At 34.7% G+C, this 16,021-nt stretch overlaps 1 protein-coding gene across 1 annotated transcript; it reads left to right on the forward strand.

The window, feature by feature from the left end:
* Positions 1 to 11,202: 11,202 nt before the first annotated feature.
* Positions 11,203 to 15,818, forward strand: LOC110729383 (GATA transcription factor 8-like). The gene is made up of 4 exons (XM_021909115.1): positions 11,203 to 11,449; positions 11,700 to 11,767; positions 12,454 to 12,742; positions 14,627 to 15,818. Exons 3-4 carry the CDS (start codon positions 12,512 to 12,514, stop codon positions 15,362 to 15,364), a joined length of 969 nt encoding a protein of 322 aa, XP_021764807.1. The 5' UTR covers positions 11,203 to 11,449; positions 11,700 to 11,767; positions 12,454 to 12,511; the 3' UTR covers positions 15,365 to 15,818.
* Positions 15,819 to 16,021: the final 203 nt, after the last annotated feature.

The raw sequence follows: 16,021 nt of genomic DNA on the forward strand, positions 1-16,021 counted from the left end.
ATTTCGATTTTTTATCTGATTTTTTTCTATCTATTTGTGTTAATTTTCGATCAAATTATTGTTTCTACTAGTTTATTTCTCATCTCAGATTTGCTAGTTTGATAGTTTAATTTCCCTTCCCTGACCAAAATTTTAATTGCTTATTTCTGAATTTCGTGCTTTTTTTTTGTTGCTTATTTTCTGGCAACTTGGCAAGAGTACTTGTTGCTAGTTTCCCTGACCTCACTGTTTTGAATGTATAGTTAAGTTTTCTGGTTAAGTTATAATAATTATGTGAGTTTAAGTTTTCTGTTTGGGGAATTCAGATTCTTATTTTGTAAATGTATGTGAATAATTGCAGGTCAATGGATGAAACCGTTGATATGACGAGTGAGAGTGTCACTCCTTCAAATGAGGAAAGTGCACAAATTCCAGAAAATCAAACTCCGCATTCTGAAACAGAAGTTCCTAATCCAAATAAAAGACCAAACGAAGCTAATAATGAAATTTATTGTACATGACTACAGGCTAAACGATTATTAATCGATAAAATTAATGAGGTTTATAAGACAGGCATAATCAATTTTGTTTTTTCATTAATATTGATAATGGATATCCGAAATATCCGATCCGAATGATTTCAGATATTAGATATCCGAAATTTTCGGATCGGATTCGGATATCAATTTCAGATATCCGATCCAAAATCACATTTAATCCGATCCGTGAACAGGCCTAACAATCATTGTTTTTTGTTGGTTCTTAGGAGATTGGTGTGCTGTTGGTTCACTTGACTCTCCAACTTGTGTGGACTTAGGTGGCCTTCTTGCAGTAGTGAAAGTGTCTTGTAGTGGCAAAGGGCACTTCCTATTGTTGTGACCACGCTGTCCACAATTTGTGCACTTCACCCTACTTAGACAACTTGCACCCTTCAACCTCACCAAGAGAAGGCTTTCTCTTTGTAGCTGGTCTGTTCTGTAATTTTTTAACCACTGGTGGCTGTATTTGGGCATAAGGAGATTATGGCCACTTTTGGGGACCATTTAATGGCTCAAGATCGAGGATAGTCATATGCCTTTAAGTATGTTTCTTTATTGAACCAGGAAGAAACATAATATTCTGGGTGCTCAACAACGTTCCATGTTCGGGTTTTCAGTTTTTCTGATAATTTTGCTTAGCCTTATTGAAAACTAGTATCTTATCATGTTAATTTTACCCTTACTATTTGTTAATATACACTTAGAGCAAGAACCTGGAGATCTATGTGGCAAACAAAAATCGGTTAGTTATTATATTCCCTTACTACAATTAAATGACAATATAAAGTTAGATTTCATACGAGCAGCTAGCTCATTACTCTTCTATGGAAATGAAGTTAAAACCCCAAGATAACATTAAACCGATTTATTTAATTACATATGTCAGTGTTGTACCAAATAAACCCGTGTAATTAAATGTGTCATATACCTAGGGATATCAATGGGGCAGGGCGGGCATGAATATTGATCTTTTTATCCCATCCCTACTAACATTCGCATCCCCATCCCTATCCCCGTGGCTGTTCCAAAATTCATCATCATCCCCGCCTCGGCGGGTATAATTCCATAACCATTCTCGTCTCAACCCCTCACTTGAATATCCACACCTACCTAATCTCCGCCTCCCAAATACAACAATACTCCATGATATAGATTACAATAAAAAATTGTTATTACACTTTTTTTTGTTTATTTTATATATCTATTACAAAGTGTTATACGTAACATTAAATACTTTTAGATTTAATTTTTTTTAAAACTATATGAATGTGGGTATGGTGTAACAAGTAGGGCGAGGATGGGTCTAGTGTAACCTAAAATCCATCTCGCCCGCCCGTAAAAAAAAAAAATCCACCCCACCCATCACCCATGGCCAGTATAGTTTTTATCCCTATCCCTGCCCATCACCCGCCAAATTGGAACCCATCCCTGCCTCATTGTAGTAGGAATGAGTAGGTTGACGCTCCCTACTGACCAGTGGCGTATCCAAGAAGTCAGAAGTGTGAGTTCGGAATCATTAAATAATAAGATATAGTTCCTTCGTTTTTTATTGCAATACTGTGATTTCACACTTGCCAATGCACATTCTACTACTTAAACATCTTAAATTATATTTTTTTTGTAAAAAATATAAAAATTGATATTAAGAAAATATTTTTCGAGACGAGCCTAACAAGATCTCCACTTGCAGTCTATGTATATTTTATCAATGTATGAATCACAAAAAAACGATCAAAAGATTGTATAAATATTGTAAAATAACCAACGTAGCAATTACAAAAAGAACGTGAAAGTATAAATTAGGAAATTTTTTAGAAGAACTACTATTTAAACGACGAGTTTTGAGAACAACTGTCATTTAAAACTTTTTTTTGAAACAAGTACCACAAAAACAAAAAAAGTTCGAGTAGCACTACCTTGACAGCTTTTCCGGCTAGAATCTACGGCTGTGGGCCCACCACTTACTATTTCCCTCCTAAAAATCCACTTGAATTTACCCATGTACCCCTAATTTAATCTGGCCCCAACTACCTCTTTCCCTTCTCATTAATTTCCCGCCTAACTTCCTTCATCCACCATTCCAACCTCATTCACTCTTCTCCATCTACTCTCTCTGTAATTTAGAGAATATTCCCCCCTTTTTACCTTCCGTTTCTTTCTCTCTCTTGCAATTTCATTCACCATCTCTCACTACTAGAAATAGGCTTAATTTCGACGGACTTTTTCCGACGGACAACTATTCCCTCGAAAAAGTTGGAAATTCCGGCGGAATTTGAGGTTGTAGGAAACATCCGTCGGAAAGGATATTTTCCGACGGAAATATCCGCCGGAATCAATCCGACGGATTTAAACTAACTATAATATGCATGTTATGAGAAAGAAATGGTCTATTAGGTCAGAAATCTAGAAAATAGGCAACGAATTGGTCATGTAGGGGTCTTTTGGTTGAATTTTGGTCCAAGTCGCTCCCAAAACTTAGAGACTTGGTTGTTTTTGTGATTTGAAGGCATGTGCACCTAAAACTACCTATAATATGCATGTTATGAGAAAGAAATGGTCTATTAGGTTAGAAATCTAGAAAATAGGCAACGAATTGGTCATGTAAGGGTCTTTTGGTTGAATTTTGGTCCAAGTCGCTCCCAAAACTTAGAGACTTGGTTGTTTTTGTGATTTGAAGGCATGGGAACCTAAAACTACCTATAATATTCATGTTATGAGAAAGAAATGGTCCATTAGGTCAGAAATTTAGAAAATAGGCAAAGGATAGGTCATATAGGCCTCAATTGGTTTTATTTGGGTTAAAATCGTGCCTAAAACTTAGGGAGTCGGTTTTTTTTTTGTGATTTCAAGGAATATACATCTAAAACTACCTACAATATGCATTTTATGACAAAGAAATGGTTCATTTGGTAAGAAATGTAGAAATAGGCAAAGGATAGGTCATATTGGCCTCAATTGGTTCCATTTGGGTCAAAATCGTCCCTAAAACTTAGGGAGTCGGTTTTTTTTGTGATTTCAAGGCATATACATGTAAAAATACCTATAATAGACATGTTATAACAAAGAAATGGTTAATTTGGTAAGAAATGTAGAAAATAGGCAAAGGATAGGTCTTATAGGCCTCAATTGGTTCTATTTGGGTCAAAATTGTGCCTAAAACTTAGGGAGTCGGTTTTTTTTGTGTGATTTCAAGGCATATACATCTAAAACTACCTATAATAGACATGTTATGACAAAGAAATGGTCCATTTGGTAAGAAATGTAGAAAATAGGCAAAGGATAGGTCATATTGGCCTCAATTGGTTCTATTTGGGTCAAAATCGTGCCTAAAACTTAGGGAGTCGGTTTTTTTTTGTGATTTCAAGGCATATACATCTAAAACTACCTATAATAGACATGTTATGACAAAGAAATGGTTCATTTGGTAAGAAATGTAGAAAATAGGCAAAGAATTTTGATTTTAACTTACATCTGTGTGCAACTTTTCATATGTCTATCTTGTAAGAAGCCTACCAGAAAAAAGTTGAAGAAGCAAGCACCCAAGGGATTTAGAAGAGTCCAAATGAGTTATACTGGGAAACTGTAGGTGGTCGAAATAAGAAGGGTCGTGTAAAGGGACTTGGCGAAGGTGTAGAGCTGTATTACGGCAGCTGGAAGGGTTCCAAGTCTTCCCAGCAGTACACGCCTTCCTTTCTTTCCCAGATGCAGGATCAGATGGACCAGAGGGTGGAGCAGAGGTTGGAGGAGAGGGTTCAAGCTATGCGGAGTGAAATGGAAGTCGAGATGGAGACTCGATTGGCCGAAATAGAAAGGAGAAACCAAGAGAGGTATGAAGAGATGATGCGTCGATTCTCCAGCAACGACTCATGTTCCAACATTCCACATCAGCATCGAGACCCCACGAACGACCCGGGTAGCGGCAGTGCAGGGATAGGTACTCCAACTGTAGCTTAGAATTTGTGTACATAATTGGACATGTATTTAGTTTTAAATTATGTTGTATAGTTGCACAAATTAAAATATATACATTATTGTTAATATATATATGAAAATATTTTCGTATTTAAATCGTCAATTCGAAATTAACACAAATTAGGTGCAGGATATAGGTGAGCAAAAGCGAATTAAATCATTTAATTTTTGCTTATTAAACAGGATTGTTCCGATGGAATATGTTGTCGGAACTTCGTCGGAATATTCCGTCGGCAGCGTATACGTTCCGACGAACAAATCCGTCGGAAGATTATAAGTTCCGACAACATATTCCGTCGGAAGTAATAATGTTCCGACGACAAATTCAGTCGGAAGGTTAGAAATTCCGATGGAATATTCCGTCGCAACTGTTTATCCTCCGACGGAATATTCCGTTGGAAGCCTAAATTTTCCGACGGAATTTACTTCGTCGGAATATTGCGACGGACTCTCAATTTAAGTCAAAACCAGCTCCGACAGACGTAATTTCGTCGGAAAGTTCGTCGGAATATTGTCTTCCGACGGAATTTTCCTCGAAAAACGTTGATTTTCCTACAAGGGGCGTTGCGACAGACTTGTTCCGACGAAATTCCGTCGGAAAGCCCAATTCCGACGGATTTTTCAATATTTCCGACGAAAAAATTCCGTCGGAATTCAGCTGTTTTCTTGTAGTGTCTCTTTCTTACGAGTTGTGGTCCAAATTGAGTTGGAAAGTTTCTTCCTTTCGTACCTGTGCATGCTTTTTTGGGCAAAAAGAGGAGCAGCTGGCTTTAATGGAGGAAATGTAGATGGCGACAGATGATAAACGACAAAAAGCAGTCAAAATGAGGTACATTTCTGTAATTTATGTGAAATCTAGAGTTTATTGTTAATGAATTTCACTAAAAGCTGAAAACCCTAATTTTTTTTATTGGGAAATCTTTAAACCCTAAGCTTATAATTAAGCAAAGAAACAATTAATTAAGCAGTTGGAGTACTATCTGCGACAAATTAGTTGATTATTATGTTAATTTAAAGTATGATACGTGCTTGATGTTTTGTTTGCTGTGGTAAGTTTGGTATGGGAATATGTGTTGTTACTGTGCATGTGTTTATGACCTCAATGATGTTTCTCTTTTAATACTAATTAGATTAATTAATTGTAGGAATGTTCCTGAGTATGTTGACATGAATATATGGGTTGGTGGGCAGTTTAAATATAAAAAGGGGAAGACTGAGTACATAGATGGTGGAATGTTTATGAAATTGAGTTGTTTCTTGTCTTAGTTGACTGTGAATAGTTTAAGGAGATCAATAATACAGGCTTATGACTTAGTAATAAAGAGAGTTCCCATGAACTTCAGTGTGTGGTTTAGGATGCATGGTAGGAATTTAACAAATGGTAAGAGGAAGGTGGAGACAGAGGAAGACTTGGTGGAGTTGGTTAATTCAAGAGATTTGAATGACAGAGTGGTTATATGGGCCTTAATTGAACCAGGACAGCCAGCTGGTAGGTCCACTTTAGTGAGGTCTAAAAACCCAACATATGTTCCACCTAGACAAATAGCCTAAACAGAGAAATCCATCATTGATTGTACCAAAAAATCACCTCTAAAAAAACTGAAACCCATTAAGAAGGAGAGAGTGGGGTTGAAGAAAAGTGCTAGGTTATCCCCACTGAAAGTGAATGCTGATGTTGTTGACTTGGATGCTCAAATTGTTAGCAAACATGAGTATGATTTGCACATGGCTTCATTAGCCTAAAAAAGCCTTATTGCATATTCACCCCAGCCCAAGTCCATTGCTTCTTCTCATAACAACCCATCTGCATCTCAACCTACTGAACCTGCATCTCACAATATCAACATCCCTAACCCTACATCTGAATCCCCATCTAGCAAGGGAACACCTAAAAGGAAAATTGTTTCAACAAAGAAGAAGTCAGGGAAGGTTTCTCATAGGAAAAAGGGGAATAAAGGGAAGAAAGGGAACAAAGAAATAGAGAAAGGAAAAGGGAAGGCAGTTGTTTCTTTAGGTGTGGACTTCGATTGTAGTAGTGAAGGGAAGCGGTCTATAGATTCTAAAAATTCAGATCTTGATGTTGATTTTGAGCCTTGTGAGGAAGATAAGGATGGGTTAGTGGGTGATGAGCTGTATAATAAATAGATATCTATCTACAAATAAAACTAAAAAAAACATTACTAGAAATAGGCTGATTTCCGACGGACACGTATATGGTATATCCTTCGGAAAAATCATAAATTCCGACGGATTTTAACAATCCGTAGGAAATCTGTCGGAAATTTCTGACGGAATATGAATCTTTCAGAATATATTGGATTTCCGACGGAATATTCTGTCGGAAAATAATGATATAAAAAAAAAAACAAACCCTAACTAGATGAACCGGTTCCCCTCCCCCTTCATTTCATCTTTTCTCTCTCTTTCTCTCTCCTTCTCATTTCTCTTTCGCTAGCCGCCCACTGTTTCTCTCTCCTCCTCCTCCTCCTTATTTTCTTTCTTCTCTTTCCTCTTCTCTCTCTGGTCTTCTTCTCCTTCTCTTGCCCTCCCTCATCTTTCTCGGTCTTCTTCTCATTCTCCCTCCTCTTTCTCTTGTCTCTTTCCTCTTCTCCCTCCGTTCACCACCAACATCAAGCACCGTCAACAACAACAACCAACATCAACCGCAACAACAACGACACAACAACAACAAAGCCAATAACCACCGTCGCGAGCCACCCAATCTCAAGGTTTTTGTTTTGTAGATCTTGTAATTTAGGTTAAAGTGTAGATAGTTAATTTTGTATGTAATTGTAATGTTAGTTTATAAATTTTATTAGACAATTGTATATTTATATATTTCTTTTAATTTTCGTTGGTTAATTATCGTTTTTTAAAAAAAAATTAATGAAATTCTGATTTATATGTAGATCTACTGGTTTTGATTTTTTTTTTGTGGTATTTTTTTTATTATGTTGTGTTAATTTTCGTATTTTTGGGGTTAATTTTTGCTTTTTAGGGGCTTTTCGTTTTTTTGGGGTTGATTTTCCTTTTTTTGGGTTAATTTTGGTTTTTAGGGTTAATTTTTGGAATGGTGGTGGTGTGCAGTGGTGTCGGTGGTGGTGGGGTGGGTGGGGGCTGGTGTGAGTTTGGTGCTGGGTAAGTTAATGGTTGGGGTGGTTTCAGTTTGGTGTGGGTGGGGTTTTGGTTGGGGTGGTTTCGGTTATGGGTATTGGTGGTGGATTTGGGTGGTGGTGGGGGGTTTTGATAGTGATGGGGTGAATTTAGGCGGTGGTGGTGGGTGAATAGTGGTGTTGGGTGAATTTTGATGGTGGCAACAGGTGCGGTGTTGGTGGATATGGGTGGTGGTAGGGGTTGTTTATTTTTTGTTTTTTTTATTGACTTTTTCCGTCGGAAATTTCCGACGAACTATTTCGGTGCCGGAATTCCTCTTCCGACGGAAATTCCGTCGAAAAAGCGTTTACGACGGAAATTCTGTTGGAAAAGGTCGTTTTTCCTACTAAAGGTTTTCCGACAACTAGTTTCGACGAAAATTCCGTCGAAAACGGGTTTTCCGACGGAATTTAGGGTGATTTCGATGGAAATGGCCTGTTTTCTAGTAGTAAAAGTACGTTATTATATAAATAAACGATATGATATCGTGTGTCTAAATATCTTACACTATCAAAAGGGGTTATATGATCATATTTAACATTCAAGCTAAAAAGTTTAGGATCTGGGCATCGCCCGGGCACAAAACTGGTGTACAAAATAAATGATAAGTTTAGCCAGACCACGAGACAGCGACACTTGACGTTTCAACTTTTCACCAAATATCGCGCCACGTAGACAACAATTAAATAATTTATCATATAAATTTATTTTTATATTATAATTTTTTTTGAGCGAAGAAAGTAGTTCAAAATGTACGACATTCATTTATAATATATTCTAATCGATTGAAATAAAATACTTCACAATCTAATAAGACTTTATTACTGCATGTAGACCTGACAATCGAGTTGGGTCACAGGTCATTTCGGGTTGGGTCGGGTTAGTTCAGGTGACGGGTCAAGAAATGTTCAACGCTAGCTCAAAGTTTTGGGTTTGGGTCAACCCAATGGGCTTACAACAATGTTTTTGTTTAATTTATTTTTGGCTAATTTTTAGAATTTTCTAATATATCAAGCTTTCTTTGCTATTTAAAAAAAAATATATTTAAATCAAAGTTTTCACCAATATTATTATTAGTCATTACATGCCTACTATATAATATAATTTAAATCGTCACAAAATCACATCAGTTCCTAACTAATTTTGTATCGAAGACATATTTTAAAACTTGGTACATAGATAAAAAGTTTATTTTAAAATTCAATAAACAACTCGGACATCGCACGGGGCACCAAACTAGTCACTAATAAATAAAGCCGGTCTCGTAGCTAGGCCACAAGACAACGACACTTGACATTCCAGTTTTTCGCCAAGTGTCGCGCCACGTAGGCGACAAATAGGTATTATTGTGACACATATGATACTCCCTCTTTCCCTTTATTTTTGTCCCATTGCCATTTTTTGGGTCAAACTTTAAAAATTTTGACTATAAATTACCGTTAATCTATAAACGATATATAGTCATGAGTGGTTTTGTTAGATTTGTCTCGTTGTATATTTTATAAATATCACGTTTTTATAATTTTCACGTGTATGGACATAAATATATAAACGTTTTAAGACACGTCTTGGAGACCGTGTATAGTCAAATGGGACAATAAAATAGGGACAGAGGAAGTATTAGGTAAGCGATTTTTAGATAGATTTTTTAAGATAAAAATGTTATATAGAGTTTTATAATTGATATACTTCTAATATTTCATACATACAAAATTAATCATAACTTTTAATAAATATCCTATAACTCGCAACTATTTCTATCATAAAATTCGTTTTAAAAATAATTTATTTAAAATAAGATCCATTTATAATATATTTAATTTATTTAAAACATTAATAGAGAATTAGTAAAAATAATTTTAGTTTGGTGAAAATACTTTCAGTTCTGTAAAATAATTTAATGTCAATAAAAATAATTCCAAGTCAATAATAAGATAATCTATTTACAAACAAAACTCTAAAAATCACACTATTTTGAAATATATGATATCGTATGTCTAAATATCGTGCTTAAAAAGGATTATATGATTATATTTAATATTCAAGCCAAAAGCTTATCTTAAATTTTTATCACCAATCTGAACACCGCCCGGGCACAAAACTAGTCTAAATATTATGACGGAGTGAGTATATCGAGAGATAACATTAAACAAATTTAATGTACAATACTTGTATGTAGAACTATAGAAATGGTAACACCCCTATCATCATAAACATAAATGTCGGTTCTTCGAGTCTCTAAATGAGTTAAATACAATCTAAAAATTACTCAACCCAATATAGATAATTGGACCCAAATGTTGACTAAACCGTAAGTTCAGACGTTCAGTTCCGGTATGGTAGCAATAACACACGGTTTAACGTATAAACTTAAAACTTGCAACAAAAATAAAAACGCCACTTTCACAACCGTTGACGGTGACAATTATTTGTTTGAATCAAAATCAGAAGAGAAGAGCGGTGGGGTGAGGGTCGCATGGGCTGTGGGTCCCCCTACTGGATCTGCGTCTGCCTTCTTTTCCCATGTTCATGTGATCCGGTTGGAACTAATTTATCAATAAAATATTTTTTTTGAAACCAAAATTATTTTAATATTTGTTTAACTTTTGAGTGGAGTACTACAATACCACATTTATTATCTGTATTATAAATAATACGACTACTTTTTGTATTTTATTTTATTATGTATAAAACTTTTGTAATTAAGTGTGAGGCCGGTCACACAGTGTAACCGTTTATATATACTCATAAAAACAAAGTGATCTCAATAACACTTAGGCCTTGTTTAATTCAACTTATTTTTACTTATTTCAGAAAAAATAAGTTCAGATCAGATCAGATCAGAAAAAATAAGTTAAGATCAGAACATCGTTTTATGTGCGGTTTTTTATCGCTAAATATTCTTAATTTCGTAATGAAAAAAATTGTGAAAATTACATATTAATAAACTACACATTATTACGAATCTAACAAGATCCCACTTGATATATTTTTTCCTTATAGATTATCGTACGCTTAAGGTCAAAGTTTAGTCAAATCAGACAATCAGATCAGACCAGACCAGATCAGATCAATAAAAATAAGGTGAACCAAACAAGGCTTTACGGTTACAGAGTAGCCCAATTATAGTGACATAGGCATTTTAGTGATTGATATACAAGGTAAAATACAAGTTATAAAAATACTTGTATTTATTTTGTGTTACACAATGACAAGCATGAGATTTGATGTTTAATCTCCACTATGACAATTTAGTGGGTGAGATTTCCTTACCTTCTCCCGCCTCTTCTAAATTGTCTAGTCCGCTAACTAGGGTCGGGTTAACCTGTTTGGGAGTTTCGACCCAATAAGGTAAATCTTACTTAAAAATAAAATAAAATTGACAAGCATGAAAGTCAGATTATAGCAAATAAAACGTAACGGGAAAGTATAATAATACGAAGTAATAATAAAATAAAAATATTTTATTTAAAAAAATAATAAAAGAGACTTCAACATCAAGACAAGTTAGAAGAGAGGTGAAGGCAAATTGGTACTAGTCCGTAAAAAAAATACAGCTAGCAATTATATCAACTCGCTCGTATTTTGAGTAGAAAGGAAGGAACACACCTACCTTCCCTTTTCCCCACTGCACTCCCTCTACCTCTACCTCTACCTTACTTCCTTTCTTTTTAATTTCTTTCATCTATTTTACTTCAACTCCGTACTTTTCTTTACAATCCTCATTCTCTCTTTTCTCTCTCTTCTCTAAACTATACACTACTACTACTCTCTCATTACTACAAACAAGTCCACAACTTCATAAGGTCAGTAATTTTAATTTCATTTTTAATTGAAATTCATATTTTTGAGTTTAGAGTTACATTTGTATACTATCGGTGCATTTGACACCCATTGTTTTCTATATTCAATTTTTCAAAATAATTGTCGAAAATTTGCAAATTTATTTCTCAAAAGTGGGGTATTTTTCCAATTCCTAGGACTATTTTACATTGCTTTTAATTTTAATTACGTAGTACTTAAATTAATTTGTTAATTCTTCTCTTGTTTTTGCAGGAATTTGATTCGATTACTGAGGTAATTCAGTTGCAATTTTGCTAGGAAGACCAAAAAAAGTCATAAAGGTTCGCTTAATTTTTCTTCTCTTTTGAATTTTTGGAATAAAATGCTACGAGTATTGATTATTTTATTTTATTTTTTTAAAAAAACTGTTGAATTTCTGAATTTTGAAAATAGGGGTTGGAATATTATGAGACAGCGAAAAAGGAAATGGTGTCCGTAAAAAATGTTAATGCTCGGGATAAAATGGGGACCAGCTTGCTATTAGCGTGCATTTTCTTTCTTTTGTCTCACGTTATATGTACTCTTCTTTTAAATTGTCGGTTTTTATTTTTCGATAACCAATTGATTAAATATTCATTAATTTTGTTCATTTAGAAAAAAAACACTTGCATTAGAGTTTTATAAAACGGTTTCATCTTATTTTTAAGAATGTATTATCAAGTGAATCAGCAAATAATTAGGAACGGAAGGAGTCATGTGACGGGTTTGTGAGTGAACATGTCTTTGTCTTTTTAGTTTTCCATTAAAAAATAAAAAGAAAAAAAATCCAAAATGACTAACGTGCGTCACTAGTGGTGACACGCTGGACGAAATGATTAATTTCATTGGCTACTTATACGTCACTAACGCCAATCTCATTGGTTCAGTAAACGCATTAGAATTTGCTTTATTTATGTTTTTTCGTAAACTTTAATGAAAAAAACTGATATTAACATTAAAATTTTGACATTTATTTTGAATTTTACAGAGATAGCAAGAGAAAGTAAAGAAGACGAAGGAGAAAAAGATAAATAAATAAAAAGAAAATGAGTGGGATTACAATGATGGAGGAAATAGACAGTGGAAACTTCTTCGACCAAATTGATGACCTTCTTGAGTTTTCAAACGACGATGTTGAGAAAGGTTTGGGTGATAATGGTGTTGCAATTAACCAGTACAATAATTTTCCGCCGGTTTTTTGGTCGGACAATTCACCGGGTTTCTCCGCCTCCCACAGTAACACCGCGTCTGACCTCTCCGCTGAACTCTCTGTTCCTGTGAGTCTCCCTTCTCTCACAAATTTTTAAATTTTCATAATTCAACCTAATTTTATTATTATTATTTGTTATACTCCCTACTATAAAAAATATTGTCTCTTCGCTCACAAATATTTAATTTTTCATAAATTAACCTAATTTTATTATCATTATTATTTGTTATACTCTGTACTATAAAAAAAATATTGTACATATTGAGAGTTTTTGTGGAATATTCATGGACCTGTCCTCTGTATTATTTTGGAATAATTCACTTAATAAAACTATGTTTAAATTTTACCAACATATCACAATACATTCGAAATTTAATTTTGTGCATCATATATACTTGAACTTAATATTTATAAAATTATACATAATTTATAACATTTAACCTAGAATCCCATCATCTAAATTATTCCATCTACAATTACATCCTCTAAATTATTCAATTTATGTAATTTTATGTGAATTACATTATTATATAAATATTAAAATTAATTATTTGACATTAATTACGATTCTTATAAAATATAAATAAAGTGACCATGGTTAGGGTGTTTAGTATAATCACGTGGTAGGAGGATATTTTGAAATTATAATATTGTACATCATGTGAGGGTGCTATTCCACCGACATCATTATTTTCAATTTAGCTGTCATCTAGTAGTGTTTTGTTCTTATTTACTATCGTATTTCACATCAAATGGGTATGGTGCCAGCTGGCATTTTGTATTTTTTGATTCTTATTAAAATTTTAAATAATTATACTGTCAACTTTGCCGCGAAATTATTGAAAGACGTGGAAATATAACATTTTAAGATGAACACATTTATCACTTAAACTCATCATTGAATTAGTGAATAAAGAAATATATCGATAATTATTAAGTTAGTTGTGATCATGACCAGTTAATACTAGTCCACAAGTAAGTGCATAAGTAAAGGATACTGCTGTCACGTCTGAATTTGACTATGAATATATGAACCTAAAGTTTTAAAAACTAAACATAAATCGAGTAAAACAATCACTTAAAATTGTAGATTGCATTGTAGAATATACCACGATTGTATGGGATATCTTTTGGTTCCGTTCTTAAATGAAAAGAGGGAAGAAAATTCAAAATTGCTAATTGATCAATTGGCAAGAAAGAGAAATGTTTTGTTTCTAAGAAAGATTCTTCTGTTGTTATTGTTATTTCTAGTTTGATGGTGGTTGTCTTACCAAAAAGTCCAGCACAACATTTAGAGATGGAGGGAGTAGTAGATAAAGGATGTTGTCAAATGAGAATCAAATAAATAGATTTATATAAGGCATTGGTTGGAAGTGTTGGAACAAGGTTTGCTCCTAAATATTGCCATTTGGAACAAAGTCGTATGGGCTGAGTAGATATTTGTTTTAAGATTTTAACATTTTTCCTATAGGGCTAACTAAGAAAATTATTGGGTTGTAAGGTGTTGGGTTGTGGGGGGCCTGGTCTCCACCAGCTCCCATGTGGATTCACCTTAGGAAATCCAGCTAATTGTCTAAAAGGTTACACAACCAATCTTTCAAAAAAAAAAATAGTTAACAACCAATAAGTTTCATATTTTTAACCAAAAATTAATTAGATAACTAATTGAGGTAGGAATTCAGAAAATTACATTGCTTGTTTGCCTGATTGCATTACTTTCAGAATTCTATTTTGTTTGTTGGTAAAGCTGTAATTCAGTGTTAGATATCTACAGTATAATTTAAGAAATCATTGACTTTGCATTTCTGCTAACACACTTGTTTAAGTTTGTCTTGTTTTTTTTGCTGATGCATCATGGCCTCATGGGTTTAATTTGCAATTGCAGTTCTAGTCAATCTTTATAGTGTTATCTCTAATTATAAAACTAATGGTTTCTTTACTTATGATGCAGTATGAGGACATTGTTCAGCTCGAGTGGCTGTCGAACTTTGTTGAAGATTCCTTTGCTGGTTCAGGCCTGACAGTCGAGAAAAGTCGGTCTACTTCCTATACTAAGGACTCCTCCCGTAATCAGTTCCAAACTTCCAGTCCTATTTCGGTCCTTGAGAGCAGCAGCACTTGCTCTAGAGGAAAAACTCTCCCTGTCAGTCATGAAAAACGTGCTCGCAGCAAGCGACCTCGTCCTGCTACTTTCAACCCTCGTGCTCACCTCATTTCACCGACATCCTCCATTTCTAAAACACCTCGGCTATTGTTTGCCCCCAGTGCTTCGTTGTCTAAGTCAGAGAATTTTGCTGACTCTCGTCCCCTAAAGAAGAAAAAGAAGATCAAGATTCTACCTCCCTCAGGCAGAATAAGTCACAATCAAAATGATAATCCTAACGCAAACACCACATCACAGGCGTTAAGGAAGTGCATGCATTGTGAGATTACAAAAACACCACAATGGAGGGCAGGCCCATTGGGGCCAAAAACCCTTTGCAATGCATGTGGTGTCCGGTACAAGTCAGGTCGTCTCTACCCTGAGTATCGCCCTGCAGCAAGCCCAACCTTCGTCCCATCCTTGCACTCCAATTCTCACAAGAAAGTCCTTGAGATGAGGACCAAGACCCCTGATGAGAATCCTGCAAGAACTTCCCAGGAGCACGAGCTTATACCAAAAAGCGGTCTCCCCCCAACATATATCTGATCAAGGAGGTAGAGATCACAGCGTTATTTGCTTGCTGGAATGGTTGCGTTCTCCTGCCAGCGTCGCATTTGTGTGTCATTTGTTATTGTTTCTCAATTATTATTGCTACATATATCTTGGTTCATTGGTTTTTTTGTGCAGAGGGGGCGGTGTTATAAAAAATAGCAGCGATAGATGTTTAGGTGTAGCTAATTTTTAGCTTAAAATTAGTCGAGATTAAGATAAGGGGAAAAGAGAAGCTGAGAGATCAGCAAATACAGAGTTTGTAGACCTATGATGTTTAAATGTAGCTAATTTTTATTTAGTTTACAAGGTCATTAGGTAATACTTAGTATGAGTCTGTTTTACTTTCCCATTGTATTGATCCTCTTTTTTTACTTTCAATTATTTTTACAGTTAGTTTGTCAGGCAGGATATTTCTGAAATGAAGTTCTTTTTTACATATTCTGATTAATTATTCTTTATTGTTGCCTGTTTTCTCTGATGACTGAGTTTATGATTTATATCTTCAGTTGCTGCATTCCTTCATTGACAATTGACAATTTACTGTTATGACATTATTTTTCATTCCTTCTCATTAGATTGCCTAATGTGGAATGTCGCGATAGCTAAGACGCTTTAATTGTGTCTGATGCACGACGATTATCATTTTCGATC

This window comes from Chenopodium quinoa, unplaced genomic scaffold (assembly GCF_001683475.1).
Source record: "Chenopodium quinoa cultivar QQ74 unplaced genomic scaffold, ASM168347v1, whole genome shotgun sequence".
In the NCBI taxonomy this organism is placed as follows: domain Eukaryota; kingdom Viridiplantae; phylum Streptophyta; class Magnoliopsida; order Caryophyllales; family Amaranthaceae; genus Chenopodium; species Chenopodium quinoa.